Source organism: Mustela nivalis (assembly GCF_964662115.1).
Source record: "Mustela nivalis genome assembly, chromosome: 9".
Lineage (NCBI taxonomy): Eukaryota > Metazoa > Chordata > Mammalia > Carnivora > Mustelidae > Mustela > Mustela nivalis.
This window is the reverse complement of record NC_139028.1, coordinates 107,922,688-107,941,090: the sequence shown is the minus strand read 5'-3', so window position 1 is coordinate 107,941,090 and position 18,403 is coordinate 107,922,688. Positions and strand designations below refer to the sequence as shown.

Sequence of the window (18,403 nt, the reverse complement as noted above, 5' to 3'; positions counted from 1 at the left end):
ATTCCCAAAGCATGAACAGAACCAGTCTCATTTGGAAGGGAACTTCTTAGAGAAATGAAAGACAAGAAAGAATTAAAATTCACAAAAATATTCTTAGATACTAGAAGTCCAATAGAAATATCACATGGTTTGCATGCAAAAAAGACTTTTTTATTTATTTGAGAGAGTGAGAGACAGCATGAAAGAAGAGAAGGTCAGAGGGAGAAGCAGATTACCCATGGAGATGGGAGCCTGATGCGGGACTCGATCCCAGGACTCTGGGATCATGACCTGAGCTGAAGGCATTCGCTTAATCAACTGAGCCACCCAGGCACCCTGCATGTTTTTTAACTAGTAGGCTAAACCCAGTGAAGACTTTGCTTTTCCAACCACCTTCTGAAATGCATTCTTGACCTCTTTGTTCCTTAGGCTGTAGACCAAAGGGTTTAGCATGGGGATGACCATAGTGTAGAACACTGATGCCATTTTGTCTGTGTCCATGGAATGACTAGAACTTGGCTGTAAGTACATGAAGATGATTGTCCCATAGAAGATGGAAACAGTGGTCAGGTGAGACACACAGGTGGAAAAAGCCTTCTTCTGTCCCTCAGCTGAGCGCATCCTCAGGATAGCAATAAAAATGAGCAGATAAGAGTTCAAGATAACCAATAGGGTGAAAAAGACATTGAATGCTGCCAATGTAAAGAGGACAATCTCATTTATGTGGATATCAGAGCAAGAGAGAGCCAGCAGTGGAGGAATGTCACAGAAAAAGTGATTAATTATGTTGGAGTGACAGAAGGAGAGGTGGAAGGTGAGGGCAACATGGATGGAAGACTGTAATAGTCCACAGATGTAGGAGCCAGTGACAAGGGAGGTACACATAGCACTTGTCATGGTGGTGGTGTAATGTAGGGGTTTGCACACGGCTGCGTGGCGGTCAAAGGCCATTGAGGACAAGAGGAAACTTTCGATAGTGGCAAAGGCTGAAAAGAAGAACATCTGGGCAGCACATGCATTGTAGGATATGATTTTATCTCCTGTGGAAAACCCCACAATTACCTTGGGAGTGACAGCTGAGGCATAAACACAGTCCACAAGAGAGAGGTTGCTGAGGAAGAAGTACATGGGAGTGTGGAGACGAGAGTCCAACAGGATCAACACAATCATCCCAATGTTCCCAACCAGAATGATGAAGTACATGATGGTGAAGACCATACATAAAGGAACTTGCAACTCTAGGGCATCTGTTAACCCCACAAGAATGAAGTGAGTCACCTCTGAAATGTTCTCCATCAAAATCATTTGGGAATCATCATAAGAGGCACCTATGACAAGATAAGCACACACAAGATAATTCTATTTGATCCCTAGCATAGGAGCTAACTGTGAACAGGGTCTCAGTCAGCTTTCTGTCAAGAGCAGGAGCCCATGTACAACAAGTTTGACTGAACGCTGGGGAAGGATGGGGGAGCAAGGCTCTTCATCTAGAAGTGATGTGGAAGGACACTGGAATATCCTTGCTGACTGTGCTGCCACAAGGGGAATACAGTATGATGCTGAAGGCACATTTCAGCTCACCTACACTATGGTATATACTATTACAGTAAACCAATAGGATTAACCAATAGGACTCTTTCCCACTAACTTGCCATACCTTGCAAACAATCCTGTTACAAGTACATAAAAGCTTAATCAACAGAAAAGAAAAGAAAGTCATTGGCATATGATACAACAAGCTTCATCAAATACATTTCCTGTCTCTGAGGGAGCTCTCACTGACTTGTTCATAATAGCTGAAGATATACAGTGATTTGGGACCCTGCTCTACTCTAATTCATGAGGGCCCTTAATTGGGTGCTCTATTCTTAATTGGGTAATGTTCCACATTACCACTGGCCCCTGAAGGAAACTTCATGATTTCTGGCACATTCTTAGTGATATTTTGGCATCTTTCAGGAGCTCTAAAAAAGGAGGATTGTTTTTCAAAAGGTGGAAGCAAAATTTTAGTTTTGCTTGTTTTAGTTGTTTTCTCTCTTTGTCACAGTCTTTATTTTTCTCTTAGGCTGATGTTTCCCATCTCCTACCACCATCCATGTCTTTGCTTTATTCATGGGAAGGGAGAACTGGGGGAGATGGAAGAGTTACTTTCATTCTCACCTAGAGACTTTGCATACTCAGCCAAGCCGTGGAGGTCCATCCATGTTATCTGGTGTATCTAGTTGTGCTTACCTCCAGTGGCAGCTTAGCTAACAGCTTACCGTGGCTGCCATGGGTATAAATATGAGAAGCCCTCTTCAACCCAAGAGACACTTTTGATTCTGGAATCTATCACATTCATTTCTACTGGATTAAAAATCCTTAATATTGAAGGAAGGAAATGATATAACACTGCCTTTAAAATTAGCCTCGTGCTAGAGACCTATTATCCAAAATATATGTTTATCATAACATATTCCTAAAGTAGAGGTATGTATTTCCGGGGCACCTTGGAAGTAGAAAGGGTGTATGGTTAGCCCAACATGGGACTAAGAAAAATGCTCTGGAGATTATTACTCCTGAGTTGTGGCTTTGGACACACAAGAAATGTAATAACAATTTATTAGTTGTTATAATAACAAATAGTTACATAGTACTTACTTTGTATCTGGAAACTGTTCTAAGCTAGTCACATATATTAACTCATTTAGCAACTTCGGGAGGCAAATACTATTATTACCCCTACTTTTACTTTAAATGGAACTGAGGCTGAAAGAAGTAGGTTACTTACCTAACTAGCAAATATGGTGGTAGAACTGGGATTTGAACCCAGCTAATATTCTCTAAGATCCATAATACTAAGCAATCCTCTCAAAATAGTGGATCAAGATGGGATTGGGAGGGAGACAAACCATAAGTGACTCTTAATCTCACAAAACAAACTGAGGGTTGCTGGGGGGAGGGGGTTTGGGAGAAGGGGGTGGGATTATGGACATTGGGGAGGGTATGTGCTTTGGTGAGTGCTGTGAAGTGTGTAAACCTGGTGATTCACAGACCTGTACCCCTGGGGATAAAAATATATGTTTATAAAAAATAAAAAGTTAAAAAAAAAAAAATAGTGGATCAAGTTAATCATCTTTCCTGAGGTTCAGGATCCTGATCTTTCAAGTGGGAATAATCACAATTTTCATCTTTTGAGGTAGATGAATGGAATAACTTAGTTCATACAAAACACTTAAAATAATGTCAATTATACAACAAAGTACTGAAGTAATTCAAGCTTTAATACCACTATTAGTATACCAGGCAGAAGAAGCATCATGGATAAAAGCACAAATTGGCAAGCACAATTGTATGAATAGGCAATTATAAATAGAGAGGTATTGGTAATTAGCAAAATACATGGCACAATCAAAATCTCAATTAAAGAGTGATGTGCAAAAGTAGATTGAAGTGGCGGGGGGGTGGGAGGTCGGGGTACCAGGTCGGGGTACCAGGTCGGGGTACCAGGAGGTCGGGGTGGGAGGTGGGTATTATAGAGGGCACAGATTGCATGGAGCACTGGGTGTGGTGAAACAATAATGAATATTGTTTTTCTGAAAATAAATAAATTAATTTAATTTTAAAAAAAGTAGTTGGTAGAAATGAGACTGATAGAACTGAGCCTTAAAAGAACGAGTAGAAAAAATGCATCAGATGATAGATCTAATACAATCATTTAGAGGAAGAGCACAAGGTGACTATTTATGCAATATATAATAGAGGCATATAAGTATAGATAAATGTCACTCACTGATTAGCAACCCAGATGGGCTGTAATCTTGGGGACGTTACGTACACTCTGCAAACCCTCAGTATGTTGTCTGTGAAAGACCTAGTTCATGTAATGCCCAATGTATCTATTTTACATAGCTGAAAAGTTTAAATTAAATGATTTATGGAGCTCTACCATCACAATGCCTGGCACACGGCATGTATACAATGATAATTCCCTCCTGTTCTCTTCATAGCTGGCTTTGCACATAAGCCCCCTCTGTACCAGCAGCTGGCATTACATAATGAATAACAAGATTCCTGATTTTTTAAAGGGGTAGAGTGAGTCATCTCTAGAAGTTATCCCCCCAAGGTGATAAATGCTTTTATAAAAGCATGTATAAAGTATGAAAAATGATTGTGAAAGTGCCTGGAATGTGCCAGAATGCCTTATTACCAAGAGACTTGTTCCTCAAATTTTTTCCTCTCAATTCTTAAATGTCTGTGCTTGCTAGAATTTCCAAATTTGGCCCAAATACACAAAAATGTGAATCCAATTGCATTTATTTTTGAGAAAAAAGTAAATTTCTGTAACTGATGTACCAAGAATGGCCAACATATTGACCAAATATCTCTTCTATACTGTTTGAAGGTATAATAGGATACAAAACAGCTTCTTTTGATGCAGGAGTTTGAGATGTAGGGGTATGTACCACAAATGTATTTATGTACCGCAAATACACATCCAATTCTGAATATGAAAGTTCTCTGAAAAGCTTAAAAGATGCTAACATTCTAGTTAAGCAACCTGAGCCATTACTTTCCATGGTCTATCTCTTCTCTTGGTTATGCAGAATATTAAGCCATTAATACTAAAAGTCCAAACTTTGACATTTCCAAAGAAAATGACTTTATGTTCAAGATACCCAAACAGATGTTAAAAGTTCTACAACACCCGAGATTCAGAAAGGAAGATATATTTGCACTGCTATTCCTCTAGGATGCTCTACATAAAAGGAATAAAGAGGCATGGTCTCCTTTTTTGACTCTGTCACCCCAACCACTCATTTAAGACATCTGACTGCAATCAGTGGACAGAGTGGTGGATGACCAGCCAAATTTGTTTTCCACATTTGTAAAATGAACATGGTTAGATCCTCTAGAGCCCTTTCCTTTCTAATTGGCTACAGTTGTGTGTTTTCTTGATACTTACTTTTGTCCTAGGACCAGACAAAGGAGGGTACAAGGTAGGGAGTATGGAAAACTGTCATGGCCACACTGTTGACCAGAAGTCCACATCCAGGAAAACATCATGCTAGAGAAGCTTCTTCCCCGCCTGTGGAGCACTGTGTTGTGGAACATAACTTGTGCTCTTACAAATACCAGGGTTGAGATATGATCTCAACACGATCTTTTCACACCAAAGATCTCGAGAGAATGTTAGGGTTGTGTGAGTGGATATCTCAGGAGGCTCCAGATCCAGGATTGGCCCCCTGACCTGAATCTGATGGGAGTTATCAGAGGATCATGTCTGGGTGTATTTTAGCTGATAGTGTTTTTGAAGGCACGGGGGAATGGAGGCTTAGAGAGAGGAGCCGCCAATCAGCAAATCAGCAGTACCATAGCCATGCTAGGCAACAAAAATAAAAACCTCACTAAGATCTTGGCTTAGGTGATGTTGGGAACCCACGCAAGCTTTCTCAAATCTACATCTTTCTTAAAGGCCTACAATCGTCTCCAGGAATGTTATTTATTTATTTATATTTTAAAGTTAGTTTTTGAAGATTTTATTTATTTATTTGAGAGAGAGGGAGAGAGAGTGGTGGAGAGAGGCCGAGGGAGAGGGGGAAGGAGAGTCTTGAGCAGACTTTACACTGAGCTCAGGGCCCAGCATGGGGCTTGATCTCACAATCCTGAGATCATGACCTGATCCAAAGTCAAGCCTCAGACACTTAACCGACTGAGCAGTCCAGGTGCCTCTGCAGGATTTTTTTTTTTTTTTAACAAAATAATCATTTATCTTATCCTACAGAACTGATTTAGGGCTATTTCGGGGGGGGAATTTCCCTCTCTATTTTTGGAACTAAGGGTACAGATCCATTCTTTCTTCTGTATAGTCATCTTTGACCAGAAACAAGCACCAGGAAGAATTATGTCTCCTTCATCAATGACGTGCAATATAGCTGGTGCAAGTTTGAGCTGTGCAGTCATGGGGCCCACCTTCAGATTCTAGTTCTGCCACCAATTGCAGGGTGATCCTGGCCAAGTTATTCAGTTTGTCAAAACTTCAAAGTATCACCTATAAAAAGAAAGGCAATACTATACCTCATAAGAGCATCCTAAAGATTAAATTAGATGTCTAACACATATCAAGAGGTCAATAATTTTAATGTTACAACTTTATCATTAGTAAAAAATGATACGTTATGTGGAACAAAAATAGTGGTGCTCAAACATTGCATCAGCTCCCCACATTTCCTTGTCCCCTAGCAGCTAGGTAGAGCCATGAACTAGTTCTATGTAATGGGTTGGACAGGAAGAGAACCCATTTCTGGATGGGTTAGCAAACAACTATGGAATCCCTCTCCTCTTCTATGGTATTTGAGGTGGCTCCTTCTTCCAGAAGGTGTAGCTACAGATGACAAAGCCTCCATCAGCCCTAGTGTTTGAATGAACAGATGCAGAGAGACTTCTCCTTTCCAGCATAACCTGTGAGGCACATGTAGTAGCAGAAGTAAGAAATAAATCCCACTTGGTCGTGGTGAATAATCTTTTTAATGTACTGTTGAATCCTATTGGCTAGTATTTTGTTGAGTATTTTCACATCTGTGTTCATCAAGGATATAGGTCTATAGCTCTCTTTTTTTGGTGGGATCCTTGTCTGGTTTTGGGATCAAGGTGATGCTGGCCTCATAAAATGAGTTTGGAAGTTTTCCTTCCATTTCTATTTTTTGGAACAGTTTCAGGAGAATAGGAATTAGTTCTTCTTTAAATGTTTGGTATAATTCCCCCGGGAAGCCGTCTGGCCCTGGGCTTTTGTTTGTTTGGAGATTTTTAATGACTGTTTCAATCTCCTTACTGGTTATGGGTCTGTTCAGGCTTTCTATTTCTTCCTGGTTCAGTTGTGGTAGTTTATATGTTTCTAGGAATGCATCCATTTCTTCCAGATTGTCAAATTTATTGCCGTAGAGTTGCTCATAGTATGTTCTTATAATAGTTTGTATTTCTTTGGTGTTAGTTGTGATCTCTCCTCTTTCATTCATGATTTTATTTATTTGGGTCCTTTCTCTTTTCTTTTTGATAAGTCGGGCCAGGGGTTTATCAATTTTATTAATTCTTTCAAAGAACCAGCTCCTACTTTCGTTGATTTGCTCTATTGTTTTTTTGGTTTCTATTTCATTGATTTCTGCTCTGATCTTTATGATTTCCCTTCTCCTGCTGGGCTTAGGGTTTCTTTCTTGTTCTTTCTCCAGCTCCTTTAGGTGTAGAGTTAGGTTGTGTACCTGAGACCTTTCTTGTTTCTTGAGAAAGGCTTGTACCACTATATATTTTCCTCTCAGGATTGCCTTTGTTGTGTCCCACAGATTTTGAACCGTTGTATTTTCATTATCATTTGTTTCCATGATTTTTTTCAATTCTTCTTTAATTTCCCGGTTGACCCATTCATTCTTTAGAAGAATGCTGTTTAGTCTCCAGGTATTTGGGTTCTTTCCAAACTTCCTTTTGTGGTTGAGTTCTAGCTTTAGAGCATTGTGGTCTGAAAATATGCAGGGAATGATCCCAATCTTTTGATACCAGTTGAGTCCTGATTTAGGACCGAGGATGTGATCTATTATGGAGAATGTTCCATGTGCACTAGAGAAGAATGTGTATTCTGTTGCTTTGGGATGAAATGTTCTGAATATATCTGTGATGTCCATCTGGTCCAGTGTGTAGTTAAAGGCCTTTATTTCCTTGCTGATCTTTTGCTTGGATGATCTGTCCATTTCAGTGAGGGGAGTATTAAAGTCCCCTACTATTATTGTATTATTGTTGATGTGTTTCTTTGATTTTGTTATTAATTGGTTTATATAGTTGGCTGTTCCCACGTTGGGGGCATAGATATTTAAAATAGTTAAATCTTCTTGTTGGACCGACCCTTTGAGTATGATATAGTGTCCTTCCTCATCTCTTATTATAGTCTTTGGCTTAAAATCTAATTGATCTGATATAAGGATTGCCACTCCTGCTTTCTTCTGATGTCCATTAGCATGGTAAATTCTTTTCCACCCCCTCACTTTAAATCTGGAGGTGTGTTCGGGCTTAAAATGAGTTTCTTGGAGGCAACATATAGATGGGTTTTGTTTTTTTATCCATTCTGATACCCTGTGTCTTTTGACAGGGGCATTTAGCCCATTAACATTCAGGGTAACTATTGAGAGATATGAATTTAGTGCCATTGTATTGCCTGTAAGGTGACTGTTACTGTATATGGTCTCTGTTCCTTTCTGATCTACCACTTGTAGGCTCTCTCTTTGCTTAGAGGACCGCTTTCAATATTTCCTGTAGAGCTGGTTTGGTGTTTGCAAATTCTTTCAGTTTTTGTTTGTCCTGGAATTTTTTAATCTCTCCTTCTATTTTCAATGATAGCCTAGCTGGATATAGTATTCTTGGCTGCATGTTTTTCTCGTTTAGTGCTCTGAAAATATCATGCCAGCTCTTTCTGGCCTGCCAGGTCTCTGTGGATAAGTCAGCTGCCAATCTAATATTTTTACCATTGTATGTTACAGACTTCTTTTCCCGGGCTGCTTTCAGGATTTTCTCTTTGTCACTGAGACTTGTAAATTTTACTATTAGGTGACGGGGTGTGGGCCTATTCTTATTGATTTTGATGGGCGTTCTCTGAACCTCCTGAATTTTGATGCTCGTTCCCTTTGGCATATTGGGGAAATTCTCCCCAATAATTCTCTCCAGTATACCTTCTGCTCCCCTCTCTCTTTCATCTTCTAAAATCCCAATTATTCTAATGTTGTTTCGTCTTATGGTGTCACTTATCTCTCGAATTCTCCCCTCGTGGTCCAGTAGCTGTTTGTCCCTCTTTTGCTCAGCTTCTTTATTCTCTGTCATTTGGTCTTCTATATCACTAATTCTTTCTTCTGCCTCATTTATCCTAGCAGTGAGAGCCTCCATTTTTGATTGCACCTCATTAATAGCTTTTTTGATTTCAACTTGGTTAGATTTTAGTTCTTTTATTTCTCCAGAAAGGGCTTTTATATCTCTCGAGATATCTAATATCTTCCATGCCTTTTTTGAGCCCGGCTAGAACCTTGAGAATTGTCATTCTGAACTCTAGATCTGACATATTACTCCCTAGCCTTCAGTACTGCCTCTTGTTCTTTTTTGTGTGTTGAATTTTTCCGTCTTGTCATTTTGTCCAGATAAGAGTATATGAAGGAGCAAGTAAAATACTAAAAGGGTGGCAACAACCCCAGGAAAATATGCTTTAACCAAATTAGAAGAGATCCCAAATCGTGAGGGGGGAGAAAGGGGATAAAAAGAGGTTCAAAAAGGAAGAAAGAAAAAAAAAAAAGAAAAATGAAAAAAAAAAAAAGAAAAGAAAAGAATTTAAAAAAGAAAACAAATAAGAAAAATATAAAAAAAGAAAAATATATATATTAGATAAACTAGTTTAAAAACGTTAGAAAAGAAAAAGGTAAAAGTTAAAAAAAAAATTTAACCAGAAGGCGAGAAAAAAAAAACAAAAAATGAAAAAGAAAAAAATTACTTTAACTGCAAGACTAAAAAAAATCACAGAGAAAAAGCCATGAGTTCCGTGCTTTGCTTTCTCCTCCTCTGGAATTCTGCTGCTCTCCTTGGTATTGAAACCGCACTCCTTGGTAGGTGAACTTGGTCTCGGCTGGATTTCTTGTTGATCTTCTGGGGGGGGGCCTATTGTAGTGATTCTCAAGTGTCTTTGCCCCAGGCGGAATTGCACCGCCCTTACCCGGGGCCAGGGTGAGTAATCCGCTCGGGTTTGCTTTCAGGAGCTTTTGTTCCCTGAGCGCTTTCCGTAGAGTTCCAGAGGACGGGAATACAAATGGCAGCCTCCTGGTCTCCAGCCCGGAGGAGCCGAGAGCCCAGGGCCCCACTCCTCAGTGCGCCCTCAGAGAACAGCGCCCAGTTACTCCCGTCTGCCTGACCTCCGGCCGCGCTCTGAGCTCACTGAGCCTGTGACCGGTTCAAGGTAACACCGAGCTGCGAGCTTACTGTCGGCTCTGTCTCTGTAGCCGGCTTTCCCGTTCCAATACCCGCAAGCTCTGCGACACTCAGACACCCCCGATCCTTCTGTGACCCTGCGGGACCTGAGGCCACACTGACCCCGCGTGGGCTTGGCCCGGGTTTAGCCTCTGGAGCGATGTCCCTCAGCGGAACAGACTTTTAAAAGTCCTGATTTTGTGCGCCGTTGCTCCCCGCTTGCCGGGAGCCGGCCCCTCCCCCCGGGGTCTGTCTTCCCGTCGCTTTGGATTCACTTCTCCGCCGGTCCTACCTTTTAGAAAGTGGTTGTTTTTCTGTTTCCAGAATTGCTGTTCTTCTTCTCTTCGATCTGCCGATGGATTTTCAGGTGTTTGCAATCTTTAGGTAAGCTATCTAGCTGATCTCCGGCTAGCTGAAGTAGTCTCAGCCTGCTACTTCTCCGCCATCTTGACTCCTAGTTTTTCAAAAGCTGATTCTTCTTGAACACCAACCCACTCTTTCCCATGCACATCGAGGTACAATGAAGACATCACCTACTAGTCACTTTCATTTCTAGGGAATTATGCACATCCGGATCCTATGTACTCTTATTTCATTTTATCCTTAAAGAACAGAATCTGAAGGGTCAGGCAATATTCTGGAAGAGCTTAATCATCTATAGACAGAAGCAAAACTTTTGCCCTTATGAATGTTCTCTGATGGCTGAGGGAATACAGTGAATTGAAAAGAGGTAAGGAAACATCTTCAGAGACTTTACTTTGTAAAAACTAATGGCTTTTTTTCCCCTAATTGATCTTTTCCTAATTGATCTTCCGAATTGCCTGCTGCGTATAATATGTTAGAGCAAGGGTAGGAAACTGGACTACAGACCATATTCAGCCTCTTTTGGCACAGTCCTTGAGCTAGGAATGTGTTTTGTACTTTGAGAGACAAGAATGAGAGAAAGAGAGAGAAGATGGGGAAGGAGGGAGGTAGAAAGAGAGAGCAAGGGAGGAAGGCAGGGAGGAACGTGGGAAGTAGGAAGTGATGAAGTCAGGACCCAAACTTAGATCTTTCTTTTCTAGATCCAAAATGCTTGGGCTTACATCACAACTCCAACCACAGACTAGCTGTTTAATCTCAGACTTTTTAATCTTTTGGGACTATGGTTCTTTATCTGTAAAATAGGTATAACATATTACCTGCTTCATGGTGGTGTTATGAAGTGCATCTGAATTAATACATGCAGAGAATTTAGAAGAGTGCCTTCATATTATGGCACAGGCCATTATTATTCTTATGTTTGAATATGCTTCCAAGACACCTAAAGAAGCTTTTGTGAAACACCAGAGAAGTTTTAAAAAATTAAATTTTTAAAAATATTTTATGGTATTTATTGGACAGAGAGAGAGAGAGAGCACAAGTAGGGGAAGCAGCAGGCAGAGGGAGAAGGAGAAGCAGGCTCCCCACTGAGAAGAAAGCCTGATATGGGGCTCGATCCCAGGACCCAGGACCCTGGGATCATGACCTGAGCTGAAGGCAGACAGACGCTTAACCAACTGAGCCACCAAGGCACCCCTGAAAAGTCAAATTTATATGTACTTCCTATCAGGATTCTAAAGTCCTTTTAATGTTTATCTCCACTGTGGATCACAGAGAGAATATTTAGTTTTTCCCAAATGTGCTTGACTGCACATACGCATCCACATATCTATTAATCCATTTATTTATAAATGTACATGTTTGCCTGCATGTATCTTTCTATCTGGGAGGAGGAGCACTTTATAGCTCTGATATTCTAGAAAGATTACATGGGAAACCTCGTTTAGAAGGCTTTTCCCCAAATTCTGTTAAACATCAAGTCTCCCTTTCATGATTAAGGACGCATATCTTTTTTTTTTTTAAGATTTTATTTATTTGTTGAGAGAGAGAGCACAGCAGGAGGAGGAACAAGGTGAGAGGGAGAGACAGACTCCCTGCTAAGCAGGCAGCCAGATGTGGGACTTGATCCCAGCACCTGGGATCATGACCTGAGCTAAAGACAGATACATAACCTACTAAGCCACCCAAGCAGCCCTCATTTTTTAAATTTCTCATAATTATTGCCAAATAATAAATGTTTTATGAATACTTACAGATCATTTTTAATATTACCCTCTAACTTATGCAGTAGTCTGCCCATTTTCACTAATTCGTCAGTAATCACTCATTTGCAACTCACTTTCCTCAAATATTTCCAAAATATTACAACTGATTTGCCTTGATAAAGGGCTATAAAAGATATGGTGTGTATACATACACATAGACACACCCACAATGGAATACTACTTAGCTTTCAAAAAGAATAAAATCTTGGGGTGTCTGGGTGGCTTATCTGGTTGAGTGACTGCCTTTAGCTCTGGTCATGATCTCAGGATCCTGAGATGGAGCCCCATATCAGGATCCCTGCTCAGACACACCCAAAAAGATTAAATATTGCCAATTGCAATAATGTGGATAAAGTTAGAGGGTACTATGCTAAGCAAAATAAATCAGTTAGAGAAAGACAAATACCGTATGATTTCATGCATTGAAAAATTCTTTTTTGCATTCATAGTTCAACATCCCATAGACTATTCTATTAACTTGAACAATAATAAGTGTTCTTGGCTTATTCGCAGTTGGAAACAAAAACAAGGGACTTGATAAGGAAAAACCTCAACTGGAGAGAGTGTAAGTGCTCAGCTGTATAGAAATGAAGACTACTTGCCTAGAATTAGTTCAGTGTGCTGTGAACACCCTACATGATATTTTATAGGGGGAAAGGAGCTCAAAGTTGTTAAGTACGAATCAGTGAACTATGGGCCATCTGAATACGTTTTCTTATCAGTTCTAACTACTTCTCAGTTGGCTGCCTTGGGGTTTTTATAGAGACAATCAGATGCCTTTCATCTCTTTTGGTTGGGGATTATAGTTTATTTCCTATTTCAGAATTTTTCGAAATTTTTCAGATAAAGAGTGGTAGTTTTTATATGACCCTGTACTTTTGCCTCTCCTCTTTTAAAAATATTTTGCTTCCTAACCCAATCTGAACATCTTTATGTTTTAAAATAGTACACATGCCCATCTGTATTTATTGTCCTAATTGATAATATATTATTCTACTTCTGACCACATTTCTTTTTTTTAATCAACATATAATGTATTATTTGTTTCAAGGCTACAGGTCTGTGAATCATCACTCTTACACAATTCACGGCACTCACCATAGCACATACCCTTCCCAATGTCCATAACCCAGACACCCTATCCCTCCCCACCACCACCCAGGCAACCCTCAGTTTGTTTCCAGAGATTAAATGTCTCTTATGATTTGTCTCCCTCATCAGTCCCATCTTATTTCATTTTTTCCCTCCCTACCCACCATGCCTCCTCCCACCGTGCCTCTCAAATTCCTCATATCAAAGAGATCATATGATAATTCTGACCACATTTTTTAAAAGATTTTTGTTCTATGGAATTCTGCATCTATTTTGTTCTTTTTCTTTTTCTTTTTTTTTTTTTTTTTTGTTGTTGTTGTAAGATTTTATTTATTTATTTATTTGACAGACAGAGAGAGATCACAAGTAGGCAGAGAGGCAGGCAGAGAGAAAGGGGGAAGCAGGCTCCCTGAGCAGAGAGCTCTACTGAGCAGAGAGCCCATGCGGGGCTCAATCCTGGGATTCTGAGACCATGACTTGAGCTGAAGGCAGAGGCTTAACCCACTGAGCCACCTAGGTGCCCCCTTCTTTTTCTTTTGAATTATAGCTTCCTTCTCTCATTTTTCTCTTTAATTTTGGGGAAATATATATATATGTTTATATTACATCTACATGGAAAAATACATTCTTTTGTGATTGTTATTAAGATGACTAATATTAAATTGTTAAAGTATATATAAAGAATTAACTTTTCTCTAATCATCCCCAGTAATAATGTAATTAATGCTAAGTCATTCTTATTTTTTTTTAATTTTTTTATTTTTTATAAACATGTGAGTCATTCTTTATATGGTTTGAGAATATTGGCACAGTTTTACTTCTCTCTCTCCTTTCTCTTACCCATTTCTTATATTTTTATATCAGTCAAGAGTTTTTTAAATCTGGATTACTAGTAAAACATTTTTCATAATGAACTCCTTAAGAATTAGATCTGGGGGCACCTGGGTGGCTCAGTGGGTTAAAGCCTCTGCCTTTGGTCCTGGGATCCAGCCCCCTATTGGGCTCTCTGCTCAGCAGCGGATCCATTTCCTCCTCTCTCTGCCTGCCTCTCTGCCTACTTGTGATCTCTGTCTGTCAAATAAATAAATAAAATCTTAAAAAAAAAAAAAAAAAAAAAGAAAGAAAGAAAGGAGAAAGAAAGAAAGAAATCCATCCCCTGTGGGGAGAAAAAAAAAAGAATTAGATCTGAAACTCCCATTCTTTATAAAACAATATTTGAAATAATTATTTTGACACAACAGTGTTTTACTATCTTTTACTTCTCATAACTTCTACATCACCAAATACCCAACACTTAATTTTTATTTTAATTTTTTTTAACTATTCTTTTTTTTTTAATATAATTTTTTATTTTTTATAAACATATATTTTTATCCCCAGGGGTACAGGTCTGTGAATCACCAGGTTTATACACTTCACAGCACTCACCAAAACACATACTTATTTTAATTTTTTAACAAACAAGATTATTTGAGTAACTGAGTTATTATTTTGGCACTAAACAAAACTTGCCATCCTTTATTTTAGTCAGGCAATAAAGCAGCTGGGCAAAGGAAGATTCAGCACTTTCTGCTCGTCCTTTGCAGGAGACACGTTTGCTAGGAGCCCCGTCCTCAACCAGTCTGGCCCCACTGAGTTCGTGTTCCGCGTGTTCACCACCGTCCCTGAATTCCAGGTCCTCCTCTTCCTCCTCTTCCTCCTCCTCTACTTGCTGATCCTCTGCGGCAACACAGCCATCATCTGGGTGGTGTGCACACACAGCTCGCTCCGCACCCCGATGTACTTCTTCTTGTGCAACCTGTCTTTCCTAGAAATCTGCTACACGTCGGTGGTGGTGCCTCTGATGCTTTCCAACATTTGGGAGGCCCGGAAGCCCATTCCACTGGCTGGCTGTGGGGCGCAAATGTTCTTTTTCGTCACCCTTGGCAGCACTGACTGTTTTCTCTTGGCGGTCATGGCATACGATCGCTATGTGGCCATCTGCCACCCCCTGCACTACACCCTCATTATGACCCAAAGGCTGTGCGTCCAGATGGTGGTGTGCGCCGTGGGCCTGGCCCTCCTCCTCTCCCTGCAGCTCACAGCCTTAATCTTCACGCTGCCCTTCTGCGGACACCGCCGGGAAATCAACCACTTCCTCTGCGACGTGCCCCCAGTCCTGCGACTGGCCTGCGCTGACATCCGCGTGCACCAGGCCGTCCTCTACGTGGTGGGCATCCTGGTGCTGACCGTCCCTTTCCTGCTCATCTGTGTCTCCTACGTGTTCATCGCCTCGGCCATCCTGCGCATCCGCTCCGCCGAGGGCCGCCACCGAGCCTTCTCCACCTGCTCCTCGCACCTCACTGTGGTCCTGCTGCAGTACGGCTTCTGTGCCTCGGTCTACCTGCGTCCCCAGTCTAGCTCGTCGGTGGACGAGGACCACCAGTTTGCCCTGGTCTACACCTTCATTACCCCCCCCTCCTCAACCCGCTGATTTACACCCTTAGGAACAAGGATGTCAAAGGTGCCCTGATAAAGGCCATCAGTAACAAAGGAACAGCTGAAGCTCTTTAAAGTTTTAGGGGGAACTGAAAGAGGTCGTTGAGTATGTGACAAAGTAAAACTCTTACATACAAATGCCAGATGTACATTGATTTCTCCAAAGTTTGGAGTTTCATGAATTCTGTTCATAACACATTTTTTTTTTTTTTTTGCTACAGTTCATTTTCATTTTCTTAAAGTTCTTTGAGCTGAAAACTGGACAGGGATACTGTAGGCTACTGTTCACTTAGCCACAGATTAAAAGTCTACATTTCCTCTGAAGCAACATCATTATCCTTGAAGCCTCCTCTTGAGGAGCAATGGTATTAACTGAGTCCTTGAAGAATGTTCATAAGGACATTTCACCTCATAGGCCTTATTCTTGTGTTTCTCTTAAAGTGTGACAAGTAACTGCCTGGTCAATGTGCCTGTTTCCTTCATGAAGCCTCTTTCACATGTTCCAAGGCCCCAGGGGGTGGGTCTAGTCTATGTTCCCACATTTCAATCCAGGAATGTATGAGTAGATCAGGAAAGGTGAAACAGAGTCAGTTTGCTCTGAGAATCAACAGATGTTGAGAGTAAACTGCCAGATTTCGAACATAAGACCACTAGGTTTGGGAAAACAAGAGTGGAGCATCAAGTGTCATGGAAAAAACTGGGTGCCTGGGTGGCTCAAGTCAGTTAAGCATCTGCCTTCAGCTCATGTCATGGTCCCAGGATCCTGGGATTGAGCCCTGCATGGGGCCTCCTGCTCAGCAGGGAGCCTGCGTCTCCCTCTTTCTCTGCCTGCCACTCCCGCTGCTTGCACTGTCTCTCTTTCTATGTCAAATAAATAAATATAATCTTAAGGAAAAAAAGAAGCAATCAGCCAATCTTACTATATTAATCACTTTGACAAAAAAAAATTTGAAGTTATCATGTGCATGGTCACCCAAAACCTGGCCACTATAAATACTGATTTAGTTGTATCTCATGGTGATATTTTGCATATCTATTGCTGCATCTCACCACAGACTCTCAGGGTTCTCTTTACAATAAAAGTGGAGTCATTAGTACCTTTAAATAGGCAGTAACCTTTTCAACATTGGCCACATTAACTTCTTTCAAAATACATCTGCAAAAGCAAGGGAAACAAAAGCAAAAATGAACTTATGGGGCTTCATCAAACTCAAAAGCATCTGCACAACAAAGGAACAGTCAACAAAACAGAGACAACCCACGGAATGGGATAAGATATTTGCAAATGACACTACAGATAAAGGGCTGATATCAAAGATCTAATCCAAGATCTATAAAGAACTCTTCAAATTCAACACCCAAAAAACAGATAATCAAATTAAAAAATGGTCAAAAGACATGAACAGACACTTCTCCAATGAAGACATACAAATGGCTAACAGACACATGAAGAAATGTTCAACATCATTAGCCATTGGGAAAATTCAAATCAAAACCACATTAAGATAACCTTACACCAGTTAAAATGGCAAAAATTGACAAGGCAAGAAACAACAAATGTTGGAGAGGCTGTAGAGAAAGGGGAACCCTGTTAAACTGTTGGTGGGAATGTAAATTGGTGCAGCCACTTTGGAAAACACTGTGGAGGTTCTTCAAAACATTAAAATTAGAGATACCCTAGGACCCTGCGGAATTGGCTCATGCATTTGTGGGTCTGGTAAGTCCAAAATCTGCAGGGTAGGCCAGCAGACTGAGGACCCCAGGAAGCATTGATACTGCAGTTTGAATGGGAAGTCAGTCTAGAGGCAGAATTCCCTCTTCCTCCAGGAACCTCACTACTGGCTATTTACCCCCAAAGATACAGAGGTAGTGAAAGAAGGAGCATATGTACCCCAATGTTCATAGCAGCAATGTCCACAATAGCCAGATGGTGGAAGGAGCAGAGATGCCCTTCAACTGAAGAAGGGATAAAGAATGTGTGGTCCATATATACAATAGAATGCTACAGAGCCATCAGAAATTATGAATACCCAACATTTGCATCAACATGGATATAACTGGAAGGGATTGTGCTGAGTGAAATAAGCCAAGCAGAAAAAGACAATTATCATATGGTTTCACTTATTTGTGGAATAGAAGAAATAGCATGAAGGACATTAGGAGAAAGAAGAGAAAAATGAAGCGGGGAGATTGGAATCAGAAGGGGAGATGAACCATGAGAGACTATGGACTCCAGGAAATGAACTGAAAGTTTTAGAGGTGAAGGGGGTGAGTGGATCAGGTAGCCAGATGATGGGTATTAAGGAGGGCACATATTACATGGAGTACTGGGTATTACATGGAGATAATGAATAACGGAAGACTACATTAAAAAGCTTTTATTACAGTAAGATAAATTAATAAGTAAATCCAATAAAAAATAAATAAATAAACATAATCAGACTGGAGAATTAATTCCATAAACCCCAAAGCCAATTCAGAAAACTCATCCTTAATATTCTGTTCCTCTTGGTATCAAAAGCTGTATTAATCAGTGTTCTCCAAGAAGCAGAAACAATAGGTTGCATATATATAGAGAGAGGGTCAAAAAGAAAAATTTATTTTATGGAATTGGCTCATGCATTTGTGGGTCTGGTAAGTCCATATCTGCAGGGTAGGCCAGCAGACTGAAGACCCCGGGAAGCATTGATATTGCAGTTTGAATGGGAAGTCAGTCTACAGGCAGAATTCCCTCTTCCTCCAGGAATCTCAGTCTTTTTTTT

The 18,403-nt window shown here is 40.5% G+C and overlaps 2 protein-coding genes across 2 annotated transcripts; one reads left to right on the top strand and one right to left on the bottom strand.

Annotated features, from left to right (window-relative positions):
- Nucleotides 1-330: 330 nt before the first annotated feature.
- LOC309872842 (olfactory receptor 5B12-like) lies at nucleotides 331-1,284 on the bottom strand (the record flags this gene model as incomplete). Its single annotated transcript, XM_082747813.1, has 1 exon — nucleotides 331-1,284. One exon carries the CDS (start codon nucleotides 1,282-1,284, stop codon nucleotides 331-333), a length of 954 nt encoding a protein of 317 aa, XP_082603939.1.
- An 11,130-nt stretch (nucleotides 1,285-12,414) lies between these two features.
- OR10Q1 (olfactory receptor family 10 subfamily Q member 1) lies at nucleotides 12,415-15,716 on the top strand (the record flags this gene model as incomplete). Its single annotated transcript, XM_082682446.1, is given in 4 exon segments — nucleotides 12,415-12,433; nucleotides 12,585-12,636; nucleotides 14,691-15,615; nucleotides 15,618-15,716. Coding segments are annotated over 4 exon segments (1,095 nt in total).
- Nucleotides 15,717-18,403: the final 2,687 nt, after the last annotated feature.